Source organism: Balearica regulorum, chromosome 15, assembly GCF_011004875.1.
Source record: "Balearica regulorum gibbericeps isolate bBalReg1 chromosome 15, bBalReg1.pri, whole genome shotgun sequence".
Classification (NCBI taxonomy): domain Eukaryota; kingdom Metazoa; phylum Chordata; class Aves; order Gruiformes; family Gruidae; genus Balearica; species Balearica regulorum.
The window spans coordinates 7,309,799-7,331,002 of record NC_046198.1 but is presented as its reverse complement, the minus strand read 5'-3'; the positions used below and the strand labels follow the sequence as shown (position 1 = coordinate 7,331,002).

General features: G+C 37.3%; 1 protein-coding gene across 3 annotated transcripts in view; it reads left to right on the top strand.

Moving 5' to 3' along the window:
- The window catches only part of KCTD5 (potassium channel tetramerization domain containing 5), a 36,424-nt gene extending 15,407 nt beyond the window's left edge, over positions 1-21,017 (top strand). For 2 of the 3 annotated variants that reach the window (XM_075767162.1, XM_075767161.1), the window contains 2 exons: positions 6,259-6,384; positions 14,649-21,017. In XM_075767162.1, the coding sequence (XP_075623277.1) occupies positions 6,259-6,384; positions 14,649-14,678 (156 nt within the window). In that variant the 3' untranslated portion in view covers positions 14,679-21,017. Of the gene's footprint in view, positions 1-2,239; positions 2,348-2,489; positions 3,060-6,258; positions 6,385-14,648 lie in introns of those variants that run through there. The other variant, XM_075767160.1, reaches the window with a different exon arrangement.
- The last annotated feature ends 187 nt before the right edge of the window (positions 21,018-21,204 follow it).

The window sequence follows — 21,204 nt, the reverse complement described above, 5'->3', positions numbered from 1 at the left end:
ATTTATATTCACGGTATTTCATTATACATTATGAATGTTCATATTGTAAAAATAATAAAAAACAAACAAATAAAACCTCCCCCAGTTATTTACTTAAAGGTCTTAAGAGGAGTTCTTACCTTCTCGATAGGTAACTTCTTAAATTTTCCTCCAAAGTTAACAGCCTTTAATCCATACTTGTTAAGTAAAAGTGGTGCAATTTAAACATTAGGAGCCCTGTAAACAAAGCTTTTAGTTCACTGGGTTCAGAAAGGGACATTTCTGTGCAACATTAATCATTGTTGCAGTTTGAGTGTATTTCATCCACCAAATAGCCATTTAAGTTCTGAGTTCAAACCCTTTATTTCTGGAAACTCAGAACTTAACTGGCTTTTTGGGTGGACAAATATATTCAAACTGGAGCAGTGAATAACAAAATTTTTCAGAAATAAAATGTGGAGGAGTGAGGGGAGAGCAAAACCAGCAGTTTTAAGCCTTGTCTCAAGTGGAAAGAACATCGGGGTGGGGGGAGGCAGCGGGTTTGGCTTTATTTTTTTGTTGTTTTGGATTTTTTCCCCCCCTTGGAAAATTTTCTTGAAACCCAACTGAAGAATCATAGCTTCACTCATTGGCTTTTTAAGCTGTCTCATCCTTCCTGCTCCCCTCACCCTCAGGTCACTGCTTTTTTAATTACTGTGTTACTTCCCAGTGTTCAAGCATTTGGGAAGGATTTTTTGCTAACCAGTACTATTGGAGGCAGTTTCCAGTTCTTTCCATAGCTGTGCTCCATTTTGAAGTGTCTTATTTGATTTGGGAACCTGGCATTCTGTAGTATTTTTCATCAATAAAATACTCGGAGTACTTGTTCTTTTCCTTGCTATATATATGGCTATTCAGTCTGAAAGATCAGTATAACATCATGAGGATAACGTGACAGTGAAGTGACTTGATATGAGCAGAATTTTGTCTATGAGTTTACATGGACACTTAGCCATGCAATTCTGGATTTTTAAACCTGGACTGTTGCCTGGCTGTATTCCCGAATCTGCTTTCAATGTACCAAGCACTACCTGTTTCTTGCAGTCGTATAGGTAACATTTGGAATGTGGAATTAATGCACTGGGTTTGCAGGCTTTCTGGAACTGAGTAGGAAACATGGCCTGTTATTAAGGATGTGTAGAGTACAGGCAGCATGATGTTATTCATGTGTTTGTGTCCTAGATAGCTCAAAGTAAAATTCAACATAATAAAAGATGGGAGATGGGGGAAGGCAGTGAAGAAATGAAGACAGGTATAAAATTAAAAAAAAAAAAATCTGGAAGGGAATGAATTTTCCTTCCTCCTAGATTGAAGTCTGACAGTTGCATTAAGAGACCTGAAATAAATATGCTTACAGTCCTGGTGTCAGTCATCAATGCTGAGTTTAATGGCTGATGTGTATGTATCTTTACAGCCTTTTACAAATCCTTTGAGAGGGCAGTAGAATGAACACATTATAACTCTAAAAGGCGTAGAGGCCATTCTTATGTTCATACAACTTGACTCTGTAAAAAAGATTGAGGGGAGGACTTTACTAACAGTTGATAGAATAAAATATAATTTAAAAAAAAAAAAAAGACAGGCTTTCCAAGACAAGCTTTCTAGTGTACAAGGAGTTCACCACATCTGAAATAGAAGCAGTAATATTCAAAGTATAAGAATATTTAAAATAGAATTTAAGAATAATTGTTATGAAATTTAGTTGGTTTTGAGAATCACATCATCACAGAAAGAGAATGAAATTGATAGTCATGAAATAGAAGAGTTAGTTAATATAAGTAACTCCAATGGGAAGCACAGAAGGGCAGGGATGCTGTTTGTGCAAGTTGGAGTGGTTGTCTGTGATGGTAATACTATTGCTAATTTGTCCTGTAAATGTACTGCATAGATTCTGAATCAATATTGTTAAACCAGTATAGCAAATCTGTATATCGGCAAGTTATTGAAATGTGGCTGGTTTTGAGAACTGTCTCAATTCAGTTAGGCATGAGATTTGTTCACTTCAAAAATAAGGTTTCTAAAAGTGATGCACCAACCATTTTGCCTATTCATAGGGATATTTTTAGGTGTAAAGTCATTGATTAAAGACAGAGATTCATATATTTTGCTGCCGTTGAGTAATGATACAAGAATCATTTGACCTATTCTCTCAGCTATACCACTTTTATCGTCTGTTTTTCTTAACTGTGTCTTTCAAAAAAGACTATTTATCCTCTCACAGAACTGCAGACTTGGAAAAGTTCTTCAGAAAGTAACTTCAGTATTGTCCCTGAAATCATTCTTAAATCTTTCGTCTTTGAAAACAAGCCTGACCATCACTAGGCATCAGGTAGTCTCTGTCCACCTTTACTTATGCCAAACTGTTGGGTTTTTTTAACTTTGCCCTTTCTGATTGTCATCTTTTATCTTACTTAAAAGTTCAGGCTTTAGGAGACAGGAACTTACCTGTTGTTATTTCTTTGTCTTTTCAGGAAAATCCTGACCTGTATTGGCACATCAAGCAATATAATGCAAATAACTATACTTCTCTTGTAGTAGTAGTACTACTACTACTACTAATGTTTCCATTCCTGGCTTTTTTAGTTAGAGCTGACAGCCTACTAGTGTCAGCACTCTTATTCCATGCAAACAGTGAATGGATCATGATCTAATGAATTTTCTGTGATAAGTAACATTGGCATTTTCCTATGCTTGGTTATGACACTGTTGGGGCTCACAGGGATGCTCAAGCAGGATCACACTGCTTTAGTAAGGAGTGTAATGAAACAAGTCATGGAAGGAAAAAAACGGTGAGGAAAAATATATACATGCATATATGAATATATATACATACAAATCTATGAAATCCAGAGTTTCAAAATGTTCTTTTTTCCTTCCTTAAATTCCTGGTCATTAAAACTCTTTCTACTGTTTAAGCCCCATAAGCCAAAAAGAGTTTGTCCTTTCAGAAAGTCCGAGAAACAGTAGGCTGGATTATCTGAAATCCTTTTCCTATGCATTGTAACACACGTTTTGCAGACCTCAGATTACTCTGATTTGTTGTGGGTTTTTTGGTTTTGTTTTGGGTTTGTTGTTTTTTTTTTTGTTTTTTTTTTTTTTTGAGGGTGGGGAGTGGTGGTGGTGATGGGAACCAATGGACACAGGGCGGGGGACTTTAACAATTCCTTCCAGTTTATCAGCATGTGTCTTAAAGTGTTGCCACCAACACTGGGAACAGTGGGTGACTTTTGGATTACAAGTGCTAAAATACTCCTTTATTTCTGGTCATACTTTCTGACCTAACAGTTCAGTTCTAATCTGCAATCATTTTCCATTGTTTCTCTTTCTGCCATCGCCCTTATTGCTGCTGATGCATCTCAAAAAGCTACAATGAAGTCTCTAGTGTGCTATTGATACTATGCAAATAATACATTCTTGGTTGGACACATATGGAACTGCTTAGAAGAGTATCATGTGTTGGAGTCTTGAAGAACTTGTATTTAATGTTGCAAAAGTGACTTTGTCTTGAAATGCACCAGCTGATTAATAATGGCAAAAAGTCATCCAGATGTTTTGCAGTTAGCTAAAACAATAGTCCTAGCCAATAAGCAGTCAGTCTGCCACATCTCCTAAAAAGACTTATGTGCAAAAGGTCAATGTATTTGGATTATGAAGCGTTAGTAGGGGATGTAAGTAGCTATCAACTGAGGATCTATCTACCTTATTGGACCAGGATTGATGATTTGGCTGATGTTTGGATCTTGTATCATATCTGCTTTCAGAGAGGTCATTTCTTTCTTTTGAGTGTCAATGAGTAAAGAAGTATTTTTCCTTCTGGTAGTTGTTATCATAACTTATCTGGTAGCAAGTTCTTGCCATTTTGCAAGAAAAAAGTTGACTGTGTACTAAATCAAATCATACGCTTGAATTTTATTCTTCAAATTTCTCTTCAGAGAAGGTGAATTATGTGTGGCTTTATTTAAACATGTATCCAACTTTTTGAATATTTTCTAGCCTTTAAGTAGGTTAAAAATACTGTTTAAAATAGTCCTATATTTACTTCAATAATTGATGCAGTTATTGTATTTGTATTATATGGTTTGTAATTGATATATTTTATATATATAGGATAAACTTTATACCATGTCAACAGGCTTAGAGCCAATTTAACTGCTTTTTTCCTGAAAATTGGTGCATGATATTTTTTGTTGATGGGGAAGAAAATCAACAAATAGTTTCCATATATGAAAAAAATCTGGGTTGATTTTCCAGCTCTTCAATGGACTTTCTCAGTCCATTATGTGCAACTAAGCAACTAGTTACTTTATGGGTTTTGTGATTCTATATTTCACAAATATGTTATGGTGCAGACTGCAGAGTATCCGTTGTGAAAGATTAGCTGACTTAACGTCTCAAGATACAAGGTGCCTTTGCATTCCAGTGAGGATGTATTGGTGCTCCTAAAAAAACCTGAGGGTTTGTAACTTCATTACATGGTTTTGGTGGAAAAAAAGTCTTTATCACATTCATTTTTTATTAGCTTGTGTTCATCACTGACTACATACGTATTTTGCAGAACTAGAGTGATGTTAGGAGTGGAAGAGGGAGGGGAAGGTTTCTGGTGTTCACACCCAGACAGTGTAGTTAAAGTAGGTAGTTTGAGAGTGCTGAATTTTGATTGCCAGTACTGTTCATTGGAGGCTGAGCCTTATATGCTGTAATACCATCAGGGTCCAAAACCTTTGACATCACCTCGGCCTGGCATCAAGTCGGTTCACTGTGCAGACATACTGCCTGCTGCTCCTTGTAGACATTGGCTCTGTCTGTCTGTGAAGGTGCTTGCTTGGCTGTCTTACCACAGTGCTGGAACATCTGAGCATCTCTCTCCTCTCTCTCCTTAAAAGTACAATGAAGCTTTGCTTTCTCCTGGCAGTACTATATGGAAGCTGCTTTTAACCTTCATCTACCTTCCACTTTTGTTGGGGGAATAACCTTATCCCTCAAGTACAGATTCTGGACCAAGATTTCATCTTGGCTGCGTCTTCCCTGCTTTAACAAGGCTTTTACTCTCTTTGGTGCTCTGCTAGACTAATGGCAGTGCACAGTTTGTTTTTAGACAAATAACTACAGTGTTTCAGGTGCTGTAGCCCTAAAACACCAGTCAAGACTTTTCTATGGGGCCATTACCAGGGCACTTTAATGATATACTAGAGATTGGGGAATAGGACAGCCTTATCACGTGTGTGAGGTGATTTGGTAGGTAGGTTTAATGTAGTTTTAGTAATGACATTTAGATACAGTGTAACTGTGCAGCAGGTTGATTTTTAGGATTTTGATCTGTGTCAGTAGTAATAGTACCATACATTATCTTGTCATACTTTTGAAATAAACCTTTAAAATAAATGAACCAGCTACGTCTGAATTTATTCTGGCTTGGAAAGGCAGGCTATGTAAAGCTTCTAGCATTAGGTAAGTGTACTGTGTGTAAGGTAAGACAAGTTAAATGAAATTTCTGCCGTTTGATAAACATGCTACATACAAGGTAGTACTGATGTTGAGTATATCCTTCCTTCTTAGTAAATTGTCATTTATCATTCAATATCGAGATTTGTAGAAGCTTGTAAATATGTCACATTCCATTATACATGGCTTCCGCTTGTAGCGCTTCCTTAATTAACTTCCTTGTAGCAGTACATATGAATTTCAGATGTTAATCTTGGTGTCCCACCATGCTGTGTCTTGCTGTTTTCCAATCAAATGCAAATTTTGTCTTTGTCCACTCAAAATATGTTTTAATAGAAGTACCGTTATTCTGTAAGTAAAGTGGTGGGTATCCCTTCAGGCTAAAGTGCTTCCTGCATGCAGCCATTTACATGTTAAATCATGCCACATTAAGATACCACATACAAACCTTTTAAAAATTAACTTTGGAGGATGGGAAGGTTTCCAGTAAGTAACAGAAACAGGGAACAGGCTACTTCTCCACTGGCCTGCCTCTGTAGCTTTTTCTTTCACAGTATAATCATAACCGTAAATCATTAATCCTGTAAATCTTTAAAAAGAAAAGCTATGTTTATCTTATCTTCAGAGTGTCAGTGTATTTGTCAACATCAAAACATATTTGCGTTGAAGTGGAGAATCATGCTTCAGGCACAACCAACAGTCTGAAGAGTGAGGGGGTTTGTACTAATGATGAGAATTCATGAAATTTGTTTCATGTGGAAATGCAATTGACTACTTTTTTTTTTTTCCATGTTTCAGCTGGTCAGTATTGGTTCTTCCTATAACTATGGCAATGAAGATCAGGCTGAATTTCTGTGTGTTGTCTCAAAGGAATTGCATAACACTCCCTATGGCACAACCAGTGAACCCAGTGAAAAAGCAAAGGTGAGTTACTGGACGTTGGACTGAAGAAATGGTGTCAAATTGGGTGGGCTTCACTGAGTCATGCTGGGCCTACCTTTGTTCTAGACCACTATTTAATTGCCTTTTTTCCCCTCCCTTGTGACTAATAATGGTTCCCTGTCCATTGTATGAGAGACCGTAAATGGTACAGTCAGCATGCATTTCTTATACCAAATAAGTTCTTTAGATACAATACTCTGTACTATTCCTGATACCTGTCCTGTTTTTCAAGTGTTGGCAGATATTTGCTGTTTAAAGTTGAGAAGCTGGGTTTTGTTTCTTACACATTTGAATGACATTTGAATGCTTCCTTACTCTGCCACTGTTTCAGTTGAAAACTTTTTTTCTTGCTTGAGTTCAACTAAAGAAATCTTACTGTCAAGAATGAAGATTGTAATATGCTGTCTCTGAAAAATAGTCATGTGCAATATGTTATAAAATGAAGGTACTTGTTAGCTTAATATTTTCAGGTTTCTACCTAGTTCTCTTTACTTTCTGTTATCAGCATTACAAAAAGATTGTAATGGGCACAAGATCTTAGCATTTTACTCAGTTGTCTGTCAGAGTTTATACCAGGGAAAATGTAAAACCACAACTGAATAGTAATAAGGCAGACCAGTTATGTATGTAAGAGTATTCTCCTCTTCCACTCATATTGATCGGTTTTTATCATTGTATTGTTGCTTTGTATGAGGAGATGACAACAGACAAACTGGATACTTCTCTAGTTGGCTTAAAAGCTTTTCATTTGGTATATGTAGATGGGAAACATTGGATTACAGATCAAAGGTTGCTTTTTCAAGAATCACATTCAAACAAATTAATTTTGAAATAATGCTAAGAATTGATCTGGGTTTTGGCACTACGGCCTCAAGTAGATAAAACTTCACTACTTTCTGTGTCTCGTAACTTGGATATGCAGCTGCACATATGAAGACATTTTTGTAAATTGCATTATAAAAATACTCCAAGCTTTATGTTGGATTCTTAGTGAAATGATTCATTTATGCTCTTTTATCGCTGTTGAGACAGAACTTCCAAAGAGTTTTAAAGGATTAACATAGTCATGGGTAAACAGTGAACACCGATAAGCCATGGCTCACTCTTTTCAAAGCCCTAGTCAAGATCTGCTTTTGCCACGATGCTTCAGGAAAACTTGAAAGATTGACAAGTTAGAGGCGTGTGGTAATAATTTAGGGTGAGATATGTACCTGAAATAAAAAGCGGAATTCTAGAACTTAATCAACATCCTCATAAGGAATGGTAGTACATCTTTAGGGAACTTCAGAAGTTGCCAGAGTTCCATTGCATCGTTAATGTAAAAGAAAATACAGATCAAATGAAACTATTAAACCCTAAATACAAAAGCTAGTTCAGAGTGCACTACAACTCTGTAAATTCAGTGGCTCGGAGAGAAGCCAGATCTTAGACCTCTCCATTGAAGTGCTGCTTGGTCATTGTTTCAGAGAAGAGGGCAGAGCATAATTTGACCAAGGTGATGAATAAGAATTACTGTTAATGTTGGTCGGAGATATAAACATTCACTCCTTTTGTCCTGGAAGAATGGAGCTGTTGTTAGCAATTAATGACAATACTTGAAGAATCATTTTTTTATATATTGTGTTTCTAATAGATCAATTATTTTTTTTAATAGGTTTATGTTGTGCCTGAGGAGAAAAAAAAAATCTTTTTGGTTGAGAGGTTTCTGACAGCTGTGTTCAGGAATCTTGACTGGACCTTGGCAGCTGGTGTCTCAATAGTTCCCTCTTAGCCAGTGTTAATCCTCTAATCTGCAATTTGTTCATTAGTGTCTGAGTTGGTCTTCATAAAGTTCATATGATTGAAATTCTAGTATCCAGTGATATGTACAGAATAATGTGTTCATGTACTGGGACTGACTTTTAGAAGCCATGAGAAAGTCTTCCTATTACTTTTACAGCAGGTTGGATTAGAGAAAACAAAAAACTGCCAGTGTGTAATTTTTATTGACAAGTGCTTCAATTTTAATTAATAGCACTGGACTTTCAGAATAGGAAAAAGCATTTTCTGATAGCCCATCTAATTAAGCTTCACCTTCATTCCTTCTTAAAGACTTTTTTTTTTTGTGTTTTCTTCTTTTGGAAAACAGTTTGCATAGTAAGTTAGTATTTGACTTATGTGTAACCTTCTAATACACTTAAGCAAAGGAAATTAATGGCATTATGGAACATTGAACTTAAATGGTTCCAGTGGCTTTTACTGGTGGCCATGGCACTACTGAAAGATAACCTGTATTCCCACGACCATTCTTCTCTTTCATACCACTTTATTCACCTGTCACCCGTGGGACAAATGACAAAGCTTGTTCATAATGTCTGTATCCAAAGTTAGATTCTCAAGTGCTATCCTTTCCCATCCATGGTGAAGAGTACATGAAGTTAAGGTTCCAGCTTTACAGTTTGATTTAAATTTTCTCTGTACTCATGATCCCTGTTGTTATGTTGCATGGCACTATTGGCTTCTGTCTGCTGACTTTAGGACACTTCAAAAAGGAAATTTTCATGAAATCTGTAATGTTCCTCCTTGAAATTGTCTGCTGTCATATTTTCTTACCAAGAGTGGGGGTCCAAGAGAAAAGTGAATAAATGTCATTCCCAGATGCTTCAAGTGTAAGTGGACTGTACTTTGCTGCAGCTCTGACTCACTTGCAATCTCTTCTTTTCCCTTCCTTTCTCTATACTTGCTGCATGCTGCATGCCACTCAGAGTGAGGATGAAGAAACGGATTACGATATGAATGACTCAGATTAAGTGTAAATGTCATGGTGAGCACTAGCTGCCCTAGGATTTTACCCAGATGCTTTTCTGCCCCATCCAGTTCCTACCCCCACTAGTGCTGTCCTTTGGCAAGTCCTGGTGGTGTGTGTGTTTGTGATTATAGTTGTGGCATGGTTAGCTAAGATAGAATTCCTGTTCTGGATATTGCTTCTTTGACAGAATAATTAGCGTTGCTGTTATAAGTTGTATTGTGATTGGTTCCTTTAAAGCTTCGCCAAGAAGAAAAATTCTTCGTGTAGATTGTAGGGTCAGAATTGCTTTTCATTTTTATTTTTTTGTCAAATGGTTTTTTATGTGTAGAGGCATCCAATACAAACTTACAGTATACATTTTCAGTAAATGTCTGATTTGGCAATAAATTAGCAAACTTGACTGAAATGCAACATAGTCAAAAGCTGGTCTTATCTGATAATTTTGAAACTAATATTTTTTTTTAATCAAGACCTGGCAAATATAAGTAAACAGTGTGATCTCAGTGCTGTAGCTATATTTATCACAGGAAACAACTCTCTCTGGGGAGGGATCAGGTCCTTTCCACTGTAGTTTGACATCCTATTGAAGATCAAGGTACTTTAAAAGTCACAAGTGGAAGAACACAAAAGTTGCATCAGAAAGAACAACTTCACAACCTTTTCCTAACGTGTCTGCAAGCACTGCTCATATTTATTCTGCTATCCAATTTCTAGAAGATAACTTATCATTGAATGTTTAGTGATAGAGTGTGCGGGTAGTCACTTGAGCCTGTATAAATTGAAGGCATTTACCATTGCATGAGATTGAACTCCAGCTTCTCACCTATACACCTGAACTTTTTAGCTGTAAAGCAGCCTTATACTTATCTCTGAGGTGTTGCTTCTGCATGGCTGAAGAAGAACCTACGTTGTTTTCTTAACTGATGCTGACAAACTACTGCTGAGGTAGAATAAGGCCTTTTCCCAAGTCTTCAGGAATGGCTGCAAGGAATGGATCAAATCTGAAGCTTTATTGAAAAAATAAGCTGGTACTGTGCTGGAATTGAATGCAAGATTCTTAAGTTGCCTGAGAGACAAACACTATTCTGTCTACAGCAGATTTATTTTGAGTGGGAGGAAATAGTTCTCACGTTCTGCTTCCCTAAGAAACAATCACACTCAGGCCCCTAGGTTATGAGAGTTCATTCAGTTTTGCTTAGACTTTATAAGTCAACTTTGGATCTGGTGCACCTGGAGGAAAAACAGAACAGAAATATGAAAAGAAAGAAAATTCTGAACACAGCGGATCTGCACCAGGGTTGGGACAGTCCCCGGTATTAGTACAGACTGGGTGATGAATGGATTGAGAGCAGCGCTGCAGAGAAGGACTTGGGGATAGTTGTGGGTGAAATACTGGATGTGAGCCAGCAATGTACACTTGCAGCCCAGCAAGCCAATTATCCGGGGCTGCATCAAAAGCCGCATGGCCAGCAGGTTGAGGGAGGGGATTCTCGCCCTCTACTCCGCTCTCGTGAGACGCCACCTGCAGTACTGCGTCCAGCTCTGGGGTCCCCACTACAAGACCAACACAGAGCTGTTGGAGTGAGTCCAGAGGAGGGACACAAAAATGGTCTGAGGGCTGGAGCACCTCTGCAATGAAGACAGGCTGAGAGAGTTGGGGTTGTTTAGCCTGGAGAAGAGAAGGCTCCACGGAGATGTTACTGTGGCCTTCCAATACTTAAAAGGGGCTTCTAAGAAAGATGCAGAAAGACTTTTTATCAGGGCTGGTGGTGATAGGACAAGGGACAATGTTTTTAAACTGAAAGAGGGTAGGTTTAGATTGGATATAATTACAAAATTCTTTACTGTGAGGGTGGTGGGACACTGGACCAGGTTGCCCAGAGAAGTTGTGGATGCCCCATCCCTGGAACTGTTCAAGGTTGGATTGGGTGGGGCTTTGGGCATCATTTCAAGCATTTCATCTAGTGAAAGATGCCCCTACCCACAGTAGGGGATTGGACTAGATGATCTTTAAAAGTCTCTTCCAACCCAAACCATTCAGCGATCTAAAGTGTGTGGACAGAGGAGTATTGTCAGTGAAGTCACCTGTTTAGCTAGCGGAGCATGTTCTCAAACAAAAACTTCTTGCATGCCTGGTTCTATTCCAGACATACTCCTCAATCCTAGCTATTAGCAGTTTGGGAGAAAACCTGCCATAACTGTTTCAAATTTTATTGACCTCTGTTAGTGTTGAGACATCTTCTCTTGGCATTTTTGCCCAGTCAGCCACTAAAATTTTTAGGAATAATCTTATTAAAGCGTTTTTCAGGGAAAAAAGAAAAGAAAGGAGGAATTCCAAATTTCAGAACAGAGACAGTCATCCTTTCAATATTTAGTAAGTCCAATTTCGATAGAATTCCTGATAATTGAAATTCAGTTTCTTCTTTGGACAAAGTCACTGCCCATGACTACAAAAGATTCTCTTTCACACAGTTTCTGAGTAGAGGTGGATGGAACACCTCTCATGAGAGCTTGCTGATCAGAAATCATTTCCCCTTTAGTAAAGGTAGGGGTTACGGAAGCAATACCTAGCACAGTGTGATAAAATATTGCCTGGTCTGATAGAATTTTCTGCTTTACGTTGGGATTACTGGCTCAGTAAAGTGTGCAAAGTTCAGTGTCCAGGTCTGGCTTAGCTTTATCTTTTAGCATGTGTTCCTGAAGCTACAGAAAATAGTTCTAAGTCTATTAATCTTAGAGGTACTTTCTGTCTTCTAGGAAAGAATAAACTCAAATGTTTCATTTAAAACTGGAAAGATTCACCAAACGAATAGATCCAATATTATTTTCTAACTGCATAGAAAATGCAGGTGCTTGTTTCAGCCATGGTTTTGTCTGTTGGAGATTGTTTCGCTTACTGACTACATTTGCTGGGTCAGACTGTTACCCGCTATGTGGACATCTACTCCAGCACTTTGTTCTCAGCTGTGACCAACAGCAAATACTGGAGGAAAGAGTTTAAGTATTAAGCATTTTTAAAATTAACTCCTGATATATTTCACCACCTTCCAGTAAGCCTTAGTTTAGGAATTTTGGCTTCAAGCCTGCATCCAGATCGTTGTATGAAAGCTACAGTGACACTATGATACCATGAGTAGGTATCAATGGCTCTATCTCCTGTAAGCTTGTCTAATCCCTTTTGAATATATTATACTAGCAGTTGCTGAGCAATTTTCAGGGCCTTGCTTTTCCTTACAGAATTCACTTGTATCTCTCCTACAGTTTCATATGAAATGCTTTTTGCTTAGTACACATAGTAAATTATATTCATGAAATAAGCAATGTTTGCATCTAAAATATACCCTAAAGCATGCCATGGCCCATGGGAAATACCGTTCTGTATTTTGGAAGTTTATCAAAGTAGCTGCAGTGACATCTGGCTTCCTAACTTCAGAATAATAATATTGAATTTTAAATGAAAAAGAACTTTGTATGCACAAAGCGAGATCCCAGTACTGCAGGAAGTGCAGTGAGCGAGTGATTTTATTTTATTTTATTTTTTAAGTTAACACTGAACTGTCTCTGAACTGTCCCTGAGGCACACAAATGGTGGTGGGTTCTTTGTGAACTCCAGTCCTTAAAAAAAATCCCATGGGGTTGTGCAAAGCGGGTGAGACCCTACGTGACTACAGTCACCGTGAAAGACACATTAGGCTTGACGACCGGTAGAGGCTGATAGGTTAAATTATCAACATTTTAACAATATTAAAAAGAAACGAAATACCTAGATTTTTTTTTTTATTTAAAACCATACATGAAAGTGCTGTGCTGTGTTAAGTGGTCACCAGCCTATACCCAGCAAGCACAAAGATTGAAGCGTCTCTGTGTGCTGTCAGATTCTGTGTGTCCTCTGGAATGGAACGTGATACTGAGTACGAGCTTCAGGTGTTTGTCATCTCATCATAGAAGGAAATTCTACACTGAAGACAGCTATGCCGTGTTCTGGGGATTGTGCCTTTGCTTTCTTTCAGCTTTCAAAATCAAGAGCCCTTCCTGGTACTAGGAAAACCTAAAGCAAAAGACAATGAAGTATCATTAGAGATACTTTTACTTACAGATTAACATTGTTAAGTACTTGTGCTCAGTACATTTGAAGCTTTGCTTAGTGCTTTATTTGGCTACTGTCAGGATTGGTTCTATGGTTTGCTTAAAGGCTTCCCTGCAGTACTACACAGCCTGAGAGTTGACCTCATTATTGCTGATTGCCATTCAGTTTAGAGAAGTAACTGAAACAGAAAAGGAAAACACTAGTCAAATTGGGAGTAAAATAAGTGGTCTTCATGTTGTAAGATTCTATAGATAAGGATTCCTAGGTTTTTCAGGGGTAGATATTTTGTTTCCATTAGACTTCAGTCCCTATGTTTAAAGTATACCTTTTAAAGTGAATATTAAACGAACTGATTATAGGAAAAAAAAATTCCTTTACTCACTGTAATGGGAATCTCAGTTCCATGGTAGCAGTGGGAGAAACAAATTCTTAGACAGAATTCTTGAGAAATACATTCCTCCTCATGAAGTCAGAGCCTGCATTGCCTCTCAGCTGCCTGGCTTGGGTGTTTCAAAGGATAATGATGGACAAGGTAACGCATGAAAAGTTCACTGTGCTATGTCCTGTGTCCACAGAAACAATTTTTATGTGGACAAGGATGCCTAAAAAACTTGTGAGAACTTGCTTGAGCAAATAATATTAATGTAAAAATATTTTAAAACTTCTGTCAGAGTAGTACTTCTTTTCATACAGCTGGTCAGTCCACCTGATAAGCTTTGTATGTCTGAACAGCATAGTAAAAATCTGTGAAGAAAGGGAGTTGGTTCACTTTCGTTCATGCAGAAGACCAAGCCTGGGCATCTATTTCAGATTTTAAATCAGTGTGTTGATTTAAATCTTGCCAGTTTGTATTCTTGGCCTTTGAAAACTTCCTGCATCATCTCACCCAGTGTGCCATTTGCATTTTGAATTACTAGTTCATGTTTTCAGTACTAATTTATGGGACACAATTTGCAGCTGAAACTTCCGACAGCTAAGGACATTTTACTGAAACAGGAAAAATGAAGATTAAATTCAATTTCTAATAAAGTACCTGAGTTCATTTACCACACAGGACCTAAGTATCCTCAGAACTAGCGTGAGGGAAATGACTTACTTTTTACATCTACCAGTCCTTAAGCTTTGGTTACATTAATCATATTCAATTCCTAGTGGTGATGTACATCTGTTTTCATTATGTTTGATAGTAGACATTGTATGTATCAATCTTTTTCCAGCCTTAAAGCACAGACTTGAGGAATGTCCTTCAACCAGCTCCCTGACACTTTATCAGTTACTTGAAATAGTCATTATGTTGCTTTTTGACCTCTATGCTTTAGGAATGACATTGAGCGAATTTTCATTGATAGAATTTTTATTGGTCTGTTTCAGATTTTGCAAGAACGAGGTTCCAGGATGTGAAGACAGTATTGAATGGTGACAGTTTTTTCTCTTTTATTCCAAGACGCAGTGAATTGTCACACTGAAGAGGCTCGGCTGCAAAAAGAAAAAAATCTGATTTAGACAATTTTCTGTTGATCTGGGTTCAACCATTTTTGCCTATAAGCTAGTGTCAACTGGCTGAGAGCATTGCAAGATTACGTAACAGGAATAGATGGTGTGGGAGTGTGTGTTAAGTTTTGGTTGTAGTGCATGGTTGTACTCTCTTGTGGGCTGACTGACACTGGTCATTTGAAAAGAAATGACCATGCACTCATATTTTCCTCTGAGACATGTAGCACTTAATGTCTGGTGCTGGATGACCCAATGTTGATCAGTTTGGAGATGTTTTCCTACTAATAATTGTAAACGTTTAAAGGACAATGTAATTGGTGCTACACACACACACACACATTACAGCCCACAAAGTCAAATATTTGGGCCTACATTGTTTCAGAATCAGTGGCAGCCCCAGTTGACTGTGTTATACTGCACATTCCTTATGGCTCTGTGACATACTCTATTATGTAATAACAGCCTAGGAGATCAACTGAAACTAGCACGTAAAAAGCTACACAACAGACAAAAGGTTTCTCTAAAGGAAGGGTGTATATATTGACTGGATTTATAGCATATTTTAATACCCAAAGGGAAGACTAAACTCAGAGAAAATGACCTTCATCTGAGTTTTTCTTGATGTTCCTTCTGTTAAGAGTCTCCTCCTGCAAAAGTTATGCTCCAGTCTTAGCCAGATGTTTGGAAGGGGAACCAATATTCACTTAAAATGAACAACTGAACATTCTGTTTCTTTTGAGATGTTTGTACTCATATGTGTGGTTGTGCTTTTATAAAATGCCTATAAGCGTTGAACTCTGTGGATTATGGAGAGATTTTTCAAGAGCTGGAGGCTGTACAGAAATGTGGCTGGCTAGTCCTAGATCCCTGTCTCTGTGACTGGGATTAAAATCAACCTTGAGTGTGAACACAAGCTCATCCAATTGAAAAACTTAATTACTTCAGACATTCAGGATACCTGTAATCAATCTTTCTCTTTCTATACTGTTTCAACTATGCAGTTAAAGAACACTGTTGGAAACCATCTGTGCAGCTTTATTAGTTTGTCCTTGATGAAGGCTAATACACAAGACTGGAGCTTTTTAATACACTATGTTTTGAGCAAAATCTTTAGCACGTCTTTAAAACACTTAATGAAATTGACAGTATCAAACTCGGCTTTATTAACTTACGAAAGTGGTGGAAGGGAGTTTCAAAGAGCTACAAGATTGTTTCGAATTCTAAAGACATTACAGTTTTCATTCTCAGTAACTTCAGAATTTATGCATATGCTCTAGGTAATCCTTTACACAAAAGCCTGATTTTCAAACACCCAGGGTTTACTCTTTTTTTTCTTTTTTTCTTTTTTTTTTTCCTTTTTTTCTAAAAAGGACTTATATACATTGATAAAAGTTTGGCAGAAACAATTTGTAAAAACCATTTCTACTAAGCAGGTTAAGCATTGGGCTAAATGTTTTGTCCATGTGTCTAATGCTTGAAAGGGTTTGTAATGCATTTTGCGACTTGGATGTGGTCTGCACAGGAAGCTGCTGGCCCCTCCACAACAACACATAAAATGTTTGTCTTTTTTTAAGATGTTAAAACTGAATTGAATTTACTAAAACTGTAATTGTGTAGGGGGAAATGTTTATACTTTTATACTTTTTTAGGCACCCATATTTTATCAGCTTAAATTTAGCACCCAAATTTCCCCTAAATAGTAAGAGGTTATCTTGTGTATCTGAAAACAAACGTAACAGTTGTCTGTGTTAACTGCATATTAAAACATTTCCTCTGCTGCAGTAGTCACTGTGTTTTTAAACAGTATGACTCCACCAAATTCTCTGAGCTCCCTAGCTCGTGGAATTGCAGCCAACCATGTTTCTTGTTATTTTCTTGATGTACTCTACAGAGTAATTTGGCATTGGCCCAAGTGGATTTTAATGCCTAAAATATCTGTTTTACAATGATCCTTCTGAATCAGCACTTCTGTTTTCTCTCTTCTTTAACCCAAAAAATAATATTTTCTTTCATAAAGTGAAAATTTCAAGAATGTCAGCAGCAAAGCATGAGTAACAAACTGAGCAAACTGAACAAATTTAGAATATATAAAAGAGTGGGTTTTTCTAAGTATGGTTTTTTTTCACTGGAGTATTTTCAGTTTAAAAACATGATTTTACGGTGAGATTACCTGCCATCTAGTTTACATTGTATCCCTATTTGTAGCAAATTTTGGGGAAATGAGTGGTTAATCATTTTGCACTTTGTTTCCAATACCTCACAAAGATTTTAAGAAAGAAAAAAAAAAAAGATAACTTTAATAGGCAGGTACCTTGTAAATTATTTTAAATATGCTGTTGTTTGAGACCACCTGAACTAACTACTATCCTGTTCTTGCTAATGTCATTATTGCTTTAATTTTTGTGAACGTATGAGGCTTTCAGATAGATGGAAGTACTACCATATGCCTTCTTCAAGGCATTAAGAACTGATCCCCAAATAAGTTTGGTTTCTTTTTATTTGACTCTTGTAATTTCAAATAAAGTTAGCTACAGTAACAAGGTAATTGCATTAGAGTCCAATCTACATCACCAGGTATTGCAAACATTGCTTTATCTGTTAAGATCTTGCAGGATCAGGTAATGTACCACTAGAGTTTAAACTGGAATTCTTTATCTGTTTCTTTTCTGTAATTTGAAGGGTATTTACCTTGAGAGAACTGCCTAGGACTGTGTAAAGCTGATGGGTTCACAACAGGGCTGTAGCTGAAAAGCTACAACAAACTCAAAGGCTGCACAAGCCTTTGTCATGAACTGTGGATTTACACAGCTTCTCTACTGTTGAGTCAAAGCAATGTTCCAGGTTAGAATTCAAGATCCTGAGCACGGAGAGATCACAGCAGAAGGAAATAAAGTAGGAAGGGAGAGACACCAAAACGTAACAGTTAATCAAGGTAACCTCTCATGAAAATGTAAATTCTATGAAAGATTTACCTTTCGGCCCTTTTGCTATATGAGTATTCAGTGAAGTTGTTTGGCATGTTGTCCATGGAACAGGAGGTTACTTCAGCAGATGATGAGTGGATTTTCAGTAAAATTCTTTAAAGGCTTTTACATGACAAATGTCTTGCAAAGCTTGTTTAAAAACTGAGAAGTTTTTAAACCATAGCAATTTCTTGCTTTGAGTTAGGAAATGGATAGCGTACTGGTGGCCTTAAGTTTTGTCAGAGGCTAATTTTCTGTATTGGAGATGACATTTTTATATTAAATGCTTTTGAATTCTTCAAGCAGCAATTAAAAGAGTTTATCTGCAATGAACAAGTCATTCTGAGGCCTCCAAGACGTGAATGTCAGCTGGTCCATAATAACTGTCCAAAATTATTGACTCAGCAGCTCAACAGGAAATGTGAAATAGACTTTTTTTTTTTTTTTTTAAACAAAAGACAAAAGGTTACCTGGAATTTTCTCCCACTTGCTGTGGGGTTTCTGTGGATTATGGCTAACTGCAGTTTATTATCTCACGGTAATTTAGTGTGTCAAAGGCTTGATTATATTTAGAAGCTTATATTGATTCTCTCCTAGACTTTCAGTTCTCAGAATCATATACTCAGAAAACTTGGAAAATGTACTGTGTTTTTTTTTTCAAACTCAGCTGGGTTTCTTATAATGATAAAAATTCATCTTTCATTGTAGCATTAGTAAAAGATATTTCTTAAGAAATTGAGCTCAATGTATCCATCGAACTTTTTTCTTTAGACAATAGCTGTGTAGCTCCATTTCTAGCAATGTGAATGCGCAGTTATGATTGATTAGAAACAGGACTGTTTCTGGAAGATACCAAAATTTAATCAATCTTGTCTTTCTTTGAGACAGGGTTTTTTTCAGGAGAAAAATGAAAACTTCTAGCAGATTAAACAAAAGAAATCTTTCAGGCATGCTTAGGGAACAGGTCTGTTGAGTAGGATGATGGTGTTTTCAGAAAACTGCTTCTCAGATGAGAACATTGTATTCTGTGAACGTCTGTTGAGGTTGTTGAGAATTGTCAGTGTCTTTCTGAGCAGTAGAGAGCTGCCACCAGCAAATGAACACACATTAATTACAAATTACTATTTTTGTTAGTATTACAAAAATGAACTTGGGATGCAAAAATGCAATATGGAATGAAATTACCTAGAAACTGGATTATAATGTGTATTGTCCAGTCATTCAGGTATACTGGAATACATTCCTTGAGAAGTACTGAGAGAAGAGTGAAGTACTGGGCTTTTCATGGAGATCAAAGTCAAGTGAAAGAGAGTCTGGAGGTGAAGCCTGGGATTTTGTTCACTTGAGATGTGATAAAAATCAGAAGGTGTCATTCTCCTATTTTATCCTCTTTCTTACCATATCAAAAGCATCTTTCAACTTTTCAAATTATCTTCTTCAATCAGCCCTGAAAGGTGGGGCCCTGGAAAAGAAATGAGATTTTGTTACGCCTTTAACGGTACCTGTTAGCTCAGGATGGTAGCATTAAAACTTCCAGTGGCCATTGGAGAAGTGTCGTTTCTAACAACAATTTTGAAATACCTACGGTCTGAGGATGCTGCCTGTTACTTCAGTAGAGTTTAGACTGCAGTTATCTCCAGCTTTAAGGACAATCTCAGGATCTTACCTGGATTTGTGTGTAGAATTATTGATTCTTAAAATAGTATAAATACTCAGTTTAAAAACAATGTGGAAGGCTGTTTGAACTCATTGTCATATAACTTTTCTTTCTTTTGGCTCACAACAATCAGGAGCTATCTTTAAAGGCTTCTTACTGAACTGAGGCTTTAAAGGGCTAAATAGATCTTACTGTTCAGTTTGCCTAAATGACTGTCAGACAGAAGGAACTCTCCATTTTCAGTGCAGAAATGCTAAGGGCTAAAATCCTCTCCAGGGCTAATTTGAAGTTCCAGAAACACATAACGCTTCAAAAGCAGCTAGTCTGTTTTTCTTTCAGCTCACGGACTCTTAAAATAATTTTTACAAATGGCTGAACCAATTGCAGATATAAGTGTTCATATATGGCTTGGAATTTCAGCATCCAGCTTGGTAAGGAACACGCTAGAGAAAACAGTACGCTTGCCCACCACTTTATTATTGCCTACGCTGAAATCTAACAACTTTAATGAACAGCACTGGCAATAGAGAGACTTTGAGGAAGATTCTGCCCCAGGAAATTGTCGCTGAATATTTCATTGCAACTTGGCTGTCCTTTACTTTAGCAAGGCCTACCAAGGCATAAACTTCTCAGAAGTTCAGTAAATAGATACTGCTGCAAATAGTTTTCTGCGCCTATCTAAGGGTTCTCTTTAGGATGTTGTGTGTTAGTAACTACTATAATGAGAGAAACTTTTTTAGAAAGTTATTTTGCTACATTGGGGGTGGGTGGGAGGGGAGGAGGTTCTGTGCCAGTGCTCTCCTTGCCTTAGAAAGCTGAGACTAAATTTTGACCTGACTTAACACCTGTTGAGATTTCCAGGCCTGGTCATCTGAAATGTAAGAGTTTATGTATTTATGTGCATGATTCTTGCTCCTTTTGAAGATTTTTCCAAAAGCTTGTGCACAACTTTACTCAAACTCAACTTGGCTCACGTGTACTTGCTAGGATGAAGTAAGTGCCAAGGCACAGCAAGAGGAATGTTGCCAACCTCCCTACCTGGAACTGAAAGAGGATCACCAAACCGAAGGGGTATCAAATGGCAACTGTTTTCACCCGCTTCTGTCCTGAGCCTCATCTGAGTCTAGCTATGAAAAATCTATTTCCTATGGACTCCCTCGGCCCACCTACCCAGTTCAAAAGATGCTCTTTTTTTTCTTTCCTTTTTCCCCAAATCACTGGTCTCAAAATTAGTTGTGCATCAGCTGTTTGTGTTAATGTCCAAGTGGCCATACTTGCAACACGTTATTTCCTGGATAGTGGATTAGCAATAACACTTTATTTTGTGCCAATTCATTATCTCTGAAGTGTTCTTACTGCAGCAAAGTTTGAGTTTTGATCTGGTTTTAATGCTTTTGCATTAGCCAAAACTCTTAGCACAGACATAGACAAGAAACTGAATCCATGGAATTTCCCTGGATAGAAATCTGCTAGGGCTTCCCAAATCATTTGAAGATGGTTACAGTTAACCATCATTTTTAAAACAAACATACAATTAAAATGTGTGTGGGTATTTTTTTAACCTCCTTTTCATAACACTAGCATATTGTAAACTGCATGAAATAAACCTGTTTTTTCCCTTTTAAAGTCTGATGTCTTAAATCTTTATTTTCTAAATCCGTTAATGTTCACACTGATATTCCTAGCATAGGACTTTGGATATAAAATATAGTTGCATTTTTGTGCAGGGATTCAAAGTAATACTTTTTCCTTTGTTAAGGAGACCTATCCTTTTCTGCTGTCCCAAAGACTTTGTCACAACAAAGTCATGTTT